General features: G+C 39.4%; 1 protein-coding gene across 5 annotated transcripts in view; it reads left to right on the top strand.

Annotated features, from left to right (window-relative positions):
- Positions 1-37: 37 nt before the first annotated feature.
- SMC5 (structural maintenance of chromosomes 5) overlaps positions 38-12,660 on the top strand; it is a 104,760-nt gene continuing 92,137 nt past the window's right edge. For all 5 annotated transcript variants that reach the window (XM_060409381.1, XM_012123325.5, XM_042243359.2 and 2 more), the window contains exons 1-2: positions 38-330; positions 6,095-6,236. In XM_060409381.1, the coding sequence (XP_060265364.1) occupies positions 140-330; positions 6,095-6,236 (333 nt within the window). In that variant the 5' untranslated portion in view covers positions 38-139. The remainder of the gene's footprint in view (positions 331-6,094; positions 6,237-12,660) is intronic.

Genomic DNA, 12,660 nt, shown 5'->3' with positions numbered 1-12,660 from the left:
AGGAAGGGACTGCGCAGGCGCCGGGGCCGGCTCTCGCGCAGTCGCGCGCCGCGCTATTCGCGCGGGAGTGGGACGGCGGCGCGCTGGGGCTGTAGGTAGGTGGGAACGGAAGCCACAGCCAGGAAGAGAGACCGCCAGGATGGCGACACCGAGCAGGAAAACGTCCACTCAAAGCCCCCTGGCCTCCAAGAGAGCTCTCCTGAGTGATCCCTCGTCGGAAGTCCCGAGCAAGAAAAAGAGTTCGGTCCCACCGGCTGCGCCACCGCCACTGCCGTCGTCCGGGCCTTTCGTGGAAGGCTCTATAGTCCGCATCGCGATGGAGAACTTCCTGTGAGTGACCGGAGGCCGAGCCGCGGCGTGGGAGGCCAGCGGCCGGCACACGAGGGCCGCAAGCTGCGTGCATGCGGGGGGCGGGTCGGTCGAGGTGTGCCTAGCTTTTGGTAAATTCGTCCGGGGATTGCTGTGAGGATATTTACTTGTGGGCCGTGGAGATTGACGTGTTTGTTGATGTGGTAGGTGTGTGCCTTGTGTATTGCAGTTTTTAAATTCTTAATGCCAAAGTTGTTTGAAGGCGTCAAATGGCGGGCAGTGGACGTAGTAGGAATTACATCTCCTCCCGCTGGGAGTCACGGCCTGTAGACATAATCTGTAATTCACAAAACTGTGGTCCTGGGAAGTCAAAAAGCAACGGTTAAATCAGTGCGACAGTGACGCTGTGGCACATTTCGTGAAGAGATGGCAGTTGCCAGGTGGACATAGATGGTGATGGTTGTCATGGATGGAGACATTTCCTGAAATGTACCAGAAAATTAAGCCCTGCTCTCAGTTGTTGCGCTACCCAGCAGAGCCTTGTCTTCTTCAAATCTGACTTTCTTCCCTGGTTGCTTTCTCACCCTTCAGACAGCTAATCATAGTATTCACTTTAGAATTTAGTGAGGATGTTGTAACACAACTACCGTGTATCCGTCTAGCACCTTGCAGTTCATTTGTCTGTTATATTTTAAGCTTGCACAGTGGCCTAAGGAAAACAATTAGAGTAACAATAACGACATTTTCTTTAACGCATCTATCCTGTGCCAGGTATAGAAATAGGTACTTTATTTGCACAGTACCCTCATTCATTCCTCATAACTGTTTATAGCATCTCCACTGTTAAGCTCAGAGAGGTTGATTTGCCCAGGTTTACTCAGCTGATAAGTAGCTGAATTGTTGTTTTAATTCAAATCAGGAAAGATAAATATCAAATGAAGTACCTACCATAATTATATATATATATATGTGTGTGTATCAGGATGCCCTGGGGGCGCAAAGGATGAAATGATTAATTTCCTCCACAGTTGTGAGAAGGGCCTTGTACTGGAGGATATGAAAGTCTTACGGGAAGAGCATGGAACTGCCTGAAACAGTTTGCTGTATTTAGTAAGTTTCCAGTATCCTAGTATGATTAGGACATAGGATGTGAGTGAGTGTATGGATAGAGTGATACTGACGATATATAGCATTATTGAGGGTCTGTGTTTCCTGTGCTGAGAAATTGCAGCTTTATCCTGTAGGTAGCCAGGATGCATTTTGAGTAGGGCATCATATGTGGCTTGGGCTTCTCAGGTGGTGCTAGTAGTAAATAACCTGCTTGCCAGCGCAGGAGGGTTAGGAGACAGGGGATCGATCTCCTGGAGGGCGGCATGGCAACTCACTCCAGTATTCTTGCCTGGAGAATCCCATGGACAGAGTAGCCTGGCGGGCTACATCCATAGGGTCACAAAGAGTTGGACACAACTGAAATAGCGCACACGCGTGCACCTTCATGTGGTTTATATTACTTTGGAAGCAGTGTGAAGGATGATTTAGAAAGGGTGCAAGATTGGAGGCAAGAAGGCTTTTACAGTATGAAGGCAGAGATGATCGGGATTTGAGTCTCGCAGTGGGAAGTAGGAGCAGAAAGAATAGATTTGACAGGATTTTGTCTGCAGATTAATTGCGAGGCATCGGGGTAAAGGAGAAGTGGAGTATTTTTTCTCAAGTCTCTCTCTTGGCTAATTGGTATAGAGCTGTGCTAAAGAAGAGGTAATTCTGGGAGGGTAATAATAAATGCCTTTTGTATCTTGTGTATTGAAGTTTCCTGTGGGACATCTAAAAGGTCTTCTGTGGGCAGTATTTATAAGGGGTTCAGAGCTTATAGGAAAATGTTAACAGATGAGAGACTTAAGAATCATGCATATAGGTGATTGTTGAAATTGCAGAAATGGTTGAAATTGCCTCGAAGGGAATATAAGTAGAAGTCCAAGTACAGAGTTCCAGAGGAATGCCAACATTTAAGGGTAAACAGAAGAACTCACAGATTGAGAAGGAACTGTTCAGGGAAGTAAGGGGAGAACTGTGGGAGAGTATTATCAGAGAACCCAAGGAAAAAGAGTACTTCAAAAAATATATGATACAGTGAAGTCAGATAACAGTACAGAAAAGAACCTGCTGCATTTAGCAGTCAGGAAATCTTTGGCGCTTTGAGGTAGGCGAAGTGGAAAACTTTGCAGTCATAGAAGAATGAATAAGTGTGAGGAAGTAACGCTTGGATGTGAAGAGGAGAAAGAAAAGGTAGCTGGAAAGCGCAGAACTGAGTAAGATTTTGTTTATTTCTATGAGAGGACTTTGAGTTTTAGGAACGCAGTAGGAAGACTAGGCCTAGAGAACTAAAAGGGCCTGGAAGAGAGTAGTCAAGGCAAAGATTCCTGTGAGTTAACCAAGTCCATTGGGATTGAGAGTAGAGGGAGGAGATTTCTAGGCAGAAGTAATAGCATATGCAAAGGCTTTGAGAAAGAAGGAAGCATAAGATAGTCAAGAAATTGAAAGAAATTCCTTATAGGTAAACTTTAGAGGTCTAATTAGAGAATAGGGGAAGGAGATAGAAAGTAGAAAAAGATGATCTAGACCTAAATCATGAAGGGTCCTATTTGTTTCTTTTTTTAAAAGCAAGGTATGTCAGATTTTCTTGTTTACCAACATTATTTGGTGATAAATGGAATGATGAATGGGTGGGTAGCGTGAACAGAGGTGAGGAGACAAAAAGAGTCAAAGATGATGCCTAGGTTTCTGCTGTGGGCAGAGGAATGAATAATTATATCCTTTACTAAGAGACTACAAGAGTGGTTTTAGATGTTTTTTTTTAAAGGTTTATGAAAAAGTAATTCCGGTTTTGGACTGTGAATTTTAAATTATTATAGCTAGGCTCAAACACATCTTTATTGATCAAAATAGCAACCATTACAGTCAACACATTTTTGCCAACAAGAAATAAGTTTGTTTATTCTTGTAGCATAAAAATCTGTCCTTCAGGATTCGACGAACTCTTGGAAAGTGTTTTCTGTCTCATGCTGGTTGTGGAAGTGATTTGCCTGCAAAACGTTGTTGAGATGCTTGAAAAAGTGGTAATTGGTTGGTGATAGGTTATATGGCTGTTGAGGCAAAACTTCTTAGCCCAGTTCTTTCAACTTTTGAAGAGTTGGTTTTGTGATATATGGTCAGGCGTTATGGAGATGAATTGGGCCCATTCTGTTGGCCAGTGCTGGCTGCAGGCATTGCAATTTCTGTGCATCTCATCGATTTGCTGAGCATACTTCTCAGATGTAATGGTTTCTCTGCACCAGGATTCAGAAAGCTGTAGTATATCAGATGGGCAGCAGACCACCAAGAGAGTGACCATGACCTTTTTTTGGTGCAATTTTGGCTTTGGAAAGTGCTTTGGAGTTTCTTCGTGGTCCAACCACTGAGCAGGTTATCACCGGTTGTCATATAAAATCCACTTTTCATCACATGGTTTGTTGTTGCATACAATAAGAGAAGATGACACTTCAAAACAACGGGTTTTTTTTTCTTGGTCTATTCATGAGGTACCCACTTAACGAGCTTTTCCACCTTTCCAATTTGCTTCAAATGCCGAATGACCACAGAAGGATTGACATTGAGTTCTTGGGCAACTTCTGGTGTAGTTGTAAGAGGTTCAGCATTGATAATCCTCTCAATTGGTTGTTGTCAACTTCCAGTTGCCGGCCACTGTGCTGCTCATCCTCAAGGCTCTCATCTCCTTTGCAAAACTTCTTGAGCCAGTGCAGTTTCACTAGCAGTTCCTGGGCCAAATGCGTGGTTGATGTTGTGAGTTATCTCTGCTGCCTTACAACCAATTTTGAACCCATTTTGAACTCGAATAAGAAAATTGCTCGAATTTGCATTTTGTTTAACATCATTTCCCTGGTCTAAAATAAATATAAAATAAACAGCGAGTGATAAGTCATTAGCAAAAAAAAAAAATGTGCATTAAAATGATGTATAACGTAACCACATTTATTTGAAAATCTATTCCAATATCAAACAGCAAAGTTCAACAATGCAAAACCACAGTTACTTTTGCACCAGTGTAATAGTTTTGAATATGTTAAGTTTGAAGTGACCGTTGTAGGACATCCAAATAGAGTTCTTGAGGTGGGAATTGCATCTGTAGGTCATCTGAACCGACTTTCAGTATGTAGATGTTACCTGAGGCCATGGAGAATATATGAGGTACTAGATAAAGTATGTAAACTCAGAAGAGGGTGGCCTCTGAAATTAGCTTTTTCAGGGGGAGGTCAGAGAAAAGGGAACTCACAAAAGGGAATTTCCAATAAACATATTGTAGGGTCAGAATGGTTTCTTTTTTTCTCTCTCTTTTAAATGCAGAGGCTTTATTTAGTTTTTGGCAGCTTTTCGTGTTTATAGTGTTTGTGTGTAACAATATAGGTCAGAAGTTTTCATGCTTTTTTCTGCTGTATTTGTTTGCTTAAATACCAGTTGCATCACTGTTTTAGTAAGACAGTTCACAGCAGGAAAATCAAATATTAAAAGAATGGAGCTGCATGTGTTGATTAAGAAGCTCCAAGTCAGATAATTTTCCAGATGTCTGAAATTCCCAAACTAGTTTTATTTTCAGTGTTGTAAAGGGTTGTTTCAAGACTCTGCTGTTACTAGAATAAAGCTTCTGAAAAGACAGGTGGATGCTCTGCGGAGAAGTGGGGTTGGAAACCTGCCAGGAAAATACTTTTATTTACCACCTGTATTTATTTTATTACGACTTGGAATTTCAGAATTGTAAATTTCTTGGAGTATTAAAGTTGAAGTGTGCTTGGTTAAGTTATTTGAATACTTAGCAAGTTAGTAATAGGCTAAGCTTTTACTCTTGGGGAATTAGTTGGTAGCCAACTGAAACTGTGGGCACGGGACATTACTTATGGGGTCCAGTTCCAGATATTCAAGGACATGGTACAAAGATACTGAGTCAGTTTCCTTCACATCTTGCCATAGCTCTCCCTGAAGACTAATATGGGTTAGATGCTCCTGTTGCAGGTAGAGAGCAGGACAGCATGCTGCTTTCTAGTATGAGGGAAAGTTACGGACGTGCTTGGTGATGATGCACTCTTGTTTCCTCTCATAGGAATAAAATTTAATTTGTGCTACAAATAGATCCTTTGGTGAATGTCTGGCAGCATATTAAAGGAAATTCATGTTATTTTAAAAAATTAATAAATTAAACTATTGAGTTGATATATCTTCAGTTTTCTAATTATAATAAAAGTAATTCGATTGACTATGATAAGTTTCTAGTAAGCATTTTAATTCAAGAGAAATATAAACGTAAAATACACAAATTTAGAATGAGCTGTCACTTTACTTACATATAATTTGTTTAAAAACCATTTGTACAGTAGCTTTGATGGACTTTCTCATGTATTAGAATTACTAAAGAATAAATTATATCAAACTTCACTCTATTCAGCAGACTTAATATTTGAGAAAAATTATGTGAAGTTTTATTTTCCCATGAATGTTCTAATTTTAGATATACTTTGTCACTTTTTAATTTCTCTCACTGACAGACTTTTTTTTCCCTGTAAATTATTAACAACCTATAAACTAATGTTACATTAAAATTTATAAGGTTCGTTGCTTTTTAAAGAATTTGAGGAAACCTATAGTTAGTGATACGGGTAAAGCAAGAAAAAGTGCTTTAGTAGGAAAATATTCTTCACTTCTTGTTTCTACTTAGTAATCTCACCTCTTTATAATTTAGGACATATGATGTCTGTGAAGTATCTCCTGGGCCCCACTTGAATATGATTATTGGAGCTAATGGAACAGGGAAGTCCAGCATTGTGTGTGCCATTTGCCTTGGATTAGCAGGCAAACCTGCTTTCATGGGACGGGCAGATAAGGTAAGTTAACATAGGTACTTTTAACAAAATTCAAAACCATGAATCGCTTTTGGTAACAAATCAATTTCTTCATCTTAATTCCTTGGGTATGGCAAATGTGTTGTGCTTGAATATAAATAATAAGTTGGCAGATAGAGACACTGAGGGAAGATCTCCATTTTACAGAAGTAGTTTGCTATATACCTAGAGAATTCTCCAAGTGTGTAACACCTTCAGCCTTAGAAATAGTGTAAGATACAGCTGTTTAAATGTATGGATGGGCTTGTGAAAAGGAGAAGTAAGTTTCCAAAGGGCACAAACAAAGTAATTTGGATCCGAAGATTGCTGCAAGCTCTGAAGTTGTTTTCCCAGAGTTATTTGCTTACCTTGTGCCCTGAAACCTGGTTTTGAATTCGTTGCATAAAATTGGGGTCCTGAGGGTCTGGAAGAGTTAGAAGATAAAACTATGAGTACTGTGTGTAGCAGGAAAAACAAAAAATTGCAAAGTGGGGCTACTTATCTCAGTATTATCTCTGAATACAGTAGTAGAAGGAAAAAGAAAAAAAATCTTTCAAACAAGCCTCAACACATACATTGTAATTTTAAGTGGCCTCACTTAGTAATATCTCTGGCAGAAGCAAATGAAATCCTCTGAAGGAAAATGCTTTCAATACAGTCCTCAAAAGAAACCTATTGTAAAGTTCCAAGAAATTCACGAATCCATACCCCGCAAAATCACAAAGCATAGGAGGAAATGAAACACCAAAAATGAGAGCTAATAAAAACAACAGGCTGACCTATAGAGCTTGTATATATAGAATGTAAACGAGGAATATTTGGTTTATTTAGGAACTGAAAGAAGGTTGCAAAGGAGTAAGTAACAAAAAGATAAGGTAAATTTGAAAAAGAATCAGAATATAAATAAAAATACATGGGAGAGAAACTTGATGGACAGGTAAAACAACAAAGCAGACATATTTGAGAATATGTGAACCAAGATACTTGACAGTTTTTCTAAACATGAAATATAGAGCTAAAGCAAAAAAATTAAAAGTATGAAATCAAGATTGAGACCTGATAGTTGAAGGAAAATAATGGACTAAGGAAGAGGCAGTATTCAATGAAAGAATGACTAAGAATTTTCCAGAAATGTTGAAAAACTTGAATCCTCAGATCCATTGCACCTAAATATATTCCAGATGGTGTAAAAGAAAGAAATACACAAATAGACACATTGTAGTAAATTTTAGAATACCAAACATGGTAGTCCTATGGTCTCAGAATATGAAGGGGTTGAAAGAACGGTCTGAGATCCTCATAAAGGAACTTTGAAAGTGTTTAATTTAGGAAGAAGGAAAATTATCTCAGAAGAAAGTCTGAGAGGTAAAAAGATGTGATCAATGAAATGGTAAACATGTAGTAAGTGTTAGTTGCTTGTGTCCAACTATTTGCAATCCTGTGGACTGTAGCCCACCAGGCTCCTATGTCCATAGAATTCTGCAGTCAAGAATACTGGAATTGCCATTCCCTTCTCCGGGGTAACTTCCCAACCCAGGGATCGAACCCGGGTCTCGCACATTGCTGGCAGATTCTTCACCATCTCACCAGTGAAGCCTACTAAAACATGTAGTAAAGTTATGTGTAAACTGTATAAAATAATACTGATCTCTCATTTGTTAATTTCTTAAAGAAGATAGAACTAAATGTTGTCAAAGCTGTGATCAGAGTTTAAGTATTCTCTGTATTGTTGGGAGAAAGTTAAGATAATTAGTTAGCTTAAGAGTTTATTAAGTGAAATATGCATTTTAAAGTTTATAGAGTAAACTAGTTTAAAAAAAAAAGAAGTCAAAATATGTAACTTCCAAACAGGAAAGATTAAAGTAGGAGGAGCGAAGTAGAGGAAAAATAACCACTGCCCAAACAATCCAGAAGGAGTCTTGAGAAAGGAGAAAGAGAAAAGAAACAGAAATGTGAAAAAGGACATCATTCGAAAACATAAAAAGAGTGGAAATCCATGCACAATACATTTCACAATAATTATGACTGTCATCAGGGCATTATAAGAATGCAGCAGAGGTTTATATATTCATAATATAAGAATATTATGAGAATCATTCCACTAAAGCGTAAATATTTTAAAAGTTGTGACTGTATATATTTCTATAGCTATTTAAATTATCAAAACTAACTCTAAGTAGAGACGATAAATTAGCTGGTAAGTTTTTTCTCATAGAGAACACCATACCAAAAAAAAAATGTGGATTAGTCCTAACAGCAAAAGTTGCTGTTTACACGGAAATGTGACTTTAGGTACCCAAATCAATCAAGGATAGCATGAGAAAATAACAAGCTCATGAATCTGGAGGCAAAAATCATACACAAAAAAGGAACTTTAGCATGTTGAATTTAATAATATATAATATATTGTGAGCAAATCAAAGTTATTCAAGAAATGAGAGATTATTAGTAAAAAATTAACATAATAAACCATATTTTAAAGAAGTAGAACTCAATAATTTCTCAACAAATAAAAAGCATTCAGTTAAATTCCACAGTAATTTATGATTAAAAACTCTTTGTAAACTAGGAATAGAATGGACCTTTCTTAATTTCAGGATATATCTATGAAAATGTACGTGTCAAAGATACCTACTATCATTACTATTAAACATTGTATTGGAAGTTCTAGATAGAAGAGAAAAGATATGTGTTGAAAAGAAAGAAAACTCTCAATCACAGGTTGTAGGAATGTCTGCTTAAAAACCATAAATTCTGGCTGAGCCTCCTGATGGATTAATATACAAATTTAATAGGGTTAAATCACCTATCAACAGAAAATTGGATTAAAGATTTACTGAGCATGGCCCAAAAACAAGACCCAGTTTCTCCCTCAGTCAGTCTCTCCCATCAGGAAGCTTCCATAAGCCTCTTATCCTTCTCCATGATGGGGCAGACAGACTGAAAACCACAATCACAAAAAACTAACCAATCTGCTCACATGGACCATAGCCTTGTCTAACTCAGTGAAACTATGAGCCATGCCATGTAGGGCCACCCAAGACAGACGGGTCATGGTGGAGAGTTCTGACAAAACGTGGTCCACTGGAGAAGGGAATGGCAAACCACTTCAGTATTCTTTCCTTGAGAACCCCATGAACAGTATGAAAAGACAAAAACATAGGAGAACTCCCCAGGTCGGTAGGTGCCCAATATGCTATGGGAGATCAGTGGAGAAATAACTCCAGAAAGAATGAAGAGATGTAGCCAAAGCAACAACACTATTCAGTTGTGGATGTGACTGGTAATGGAAGTAAAATCCGATGCTATAAAGAGCAATATTGCAGAGGAACCTGGAATGTTAGGTCTGTGAATCAAGGCAAATTGGAAGTGACCAAACAAGAGATGGTGAGAGTAAACATCAACATTTTAGGAATCAGCAAACTAAAACGGACTGGAATGGGTGAATTTAACTCACATGACCATTATATCTACTAGTACGGTGGGCAAGAATCCCTTAGAATACATGGAGTAGCCATCATAGTCAACGAAAGAGTCTGAAATGCAGAACTTGGATGCAGTCTCAGAAACGACAAATGATCTCTGTTTCTTTCCAAGGCAAACCATTCAATATCACAGTAATCCAAGTCTGTGCCCTGACTGGTAATACTGAAGAAGCTGAAGTTGAATGATTCTATGAAGACCTCTAAAACCTAGAACTAACACCCAAAAAAGAATCCTTTTTATTTTAGGGGACTGGAAAGCAAAAGTAGGAAGTCAAGAAATAGCTGGAGTAGCAGGCAAATTTGGCCTTGAACTATAGAATGTAGCGAGGCAAAGGCTAACAGTTTTGCCAAGAGAATGCACTGGTCATAGCAAATGCCCTCTTCCAATGACACAAGAGAAGACTCTACACTTGGATGTCACCAGATGGTCAGTACCAAAATCAGACTGCTTATATTCTTTGCAAGCAAAGATGGAGAAGCTCTATACAGTCAGCAAAAACAAGACTGGGAGCTGACTGTGGCTCAGATCATGAAAATAAATATTGCCAAGTTCAGACTTAAATTGAAGAAAGTAGGCAAAACCACTAGACCACTCAGGTTATGGCCTAAATCAAATCCCTACTACTATACAGTGGGAGTGAGAAATAGATTTAAGGGACTAGATCTGATGGACAGAGTGCCTGAAGAACTATGGACGGAGGTTTGTGACACTGTACAGGAGGCAGTGATCAAGATCATCCCAAAGAAAAAGAAATGCAAAAAGGCAAAATGATTGTTTGAGGAGGCCTTACAAATAGCTAAGAAGAGAACTGAAAGACAAAGGAGAAAAGGAAGATAATTCCATTTGAATGCAGAGTTCCAAAGAACAACAAGGAGAGAGAAGAAAGCCTTCCTCAATGATCAGTGTAATGAAATAGAGGAAAACAAAAGAATGGGAAAGACTAGAGATCTCTTCAAGAAAATTAGACATACCAAGGGAACATTTCATGGAAAGATGGGCACAATAAAGGACAGAAATGGTATGGACCTAACAGAAGTAGAAGATATTAGTAAGAGGTGGCAAAAATACACAGAAGAACTGTACAAAAAAGATCTTCATGACCCAGATAATCATGATGGTGTGCTCACTCACCTAAAGCCAGACATCTTAGAATGAGAAGTCAAGTGGGCCTTAGGGGAAGCATCACTACGAACAAAGCTAGTGGAGGTAATGGAGCTTCAGTTGAGCTATTTCAGATCCTAAAAGATGATGCTGTGAAAGTGCTGCACTCATTATGTCAACAAATTTGAAAAACTCAGCAGTGGCCACAGGACTACAAAAGGTCGGTTTTCATTCCAGTCCCAAAGAAAGGCAATGCCAAAGAATGCTCAAACTACCACACAATTGCACTCATCTCAGATGCTAGCAAAGTAATGCTCAAAATTCTCCAAGCCAGGCTTCAATAGTACATGAATTGTGAACTTTCATATGTACAAACTGGATTTAGAAAAGGCAGAGGAACCAGAGATCAAATTGCCAACATCTGCTGGATCATCAGAAAAGCAAGAGAGTTTCAGAAAACATCTATTTCTGCTTTATTGACTATGCCAAAGCCTTTGACTGTGTGGATCGCAGCAAACTGGAAAATTCTTCAAGAGATGGGAATACCAGACCACCTTACCTGCCTCCTGAGAAACCTGTGTGCAGGTCAAGAAGCAACAGTGAGAACTGGACACAGAACAACAGACTGGTGCCAAATCGGGAAAGAAGTATGTCAAGGCTGTATATTGTCACCCCACTTATTTAACTTATATGCAGAGTATATCATGTGAAATGCTGGGCTGGGTGAAGCACAAACTGGAATCAAGGTTGCTGGGAGAAATATCAGTAACCTCGTATATGCAGATGATACGACCCTTACGGCAGAAAGTGAAGAAGTACTAAAGAGCCTCCTGATGAAAGTGAAAGAGGAAAGTGAAAAACTTGACTTAAAACTCAACAGTCGGGAAACTAACGTCATGACATCTGGTTTGGTCACTTCATGGCCGATAGATGGGGAAACAATGGAAACAGTGAGAGACTTTATTTTGAGGGGCTCCAAAATCACTGCAGATGGTGAGTCAGTTCAGTTCAGTCACTCAGTCGTGTCTGACTCTTTGCTACCCCATGAACTGCAGCACGCCAGGCCTCCCTGTCCATAACCAACTGCCAGAGTCTACCCAAACCCATGTCCATTGAGTTAGTGATGCCATCCCACCATCTCATCCTTGTTGTCCCCTTCTCCTGCTGCCCTCAGTCTTTCCCAGCATCAGGGTCTTTTCCAATGAGTCAGCTCTTCACATTAGGTGGCCAAAGTATTGGAGCTTCAGCTTCAACATCAGTCCTTTCGATGAACACCCAGGACTGATCTCCTTTAGGATGGACTGATTGGATCTCTTTGTGATCCTAGAGGCTCTCAAGAGTCTTCTCCAACACCACAGTTTAAAAGCATCAATTCTTTGGCTCTCAGCTTTCTTTATAGTCCAGCTCTCACATTCATACATGACTACTGGAAAAACCACATCCTTGACCAGATGGACCTTTGTTGGCAAAGTATTGTCTCTGCTTTTTAATATGCTATCTAGGTTGGTCATAACTTTCTGTCCAAGGAGTAAGTGTCTTTTAATTTCATGGCTGCAGTCACCATCTGCAGTGATTTTGGAGCCCAAAAAAGTAATGTCAGCCACTGTTTGCACTGTCTCCCCATCTATTTGCCATGAAGTGCTGGCACCGGATGTCATGATCTTCGTTTTCTTAAAACTCAAAATGTTGAGTTTTAAGCCCACTTTTCACTCTCCTCTTTCACTTTCATCAAGAGGCTCTTTAGTTCCTCTTCACTTTCTGCCATAAGGGTGGTGTCATCTGCATATCTGAGGTTATTGATATTTCTCCCGGCAATCTTGATTCCGGCTTGTGCTTCCTC

This window comes from Ovis aries, chromosome 2 (genome assembly GCF_016772045.2).
Source record: "Ovis aries strain OAR_USU_Benz2616 breed Rambouillet chromosome 2, ARS-UI_Ramb_v3.0, whole genome shotgun sequence".
Lineage (NCBI taxonomy): Eukaryota > Metazoa > Chordata > Mammalia > Artiodactyla > Bovidae > Ovis > Ovis aries.
Note: the sequence above shows the minus strand (reverse complement) of the source record. Positions and strands in the feature narration are given on the sequence as shown.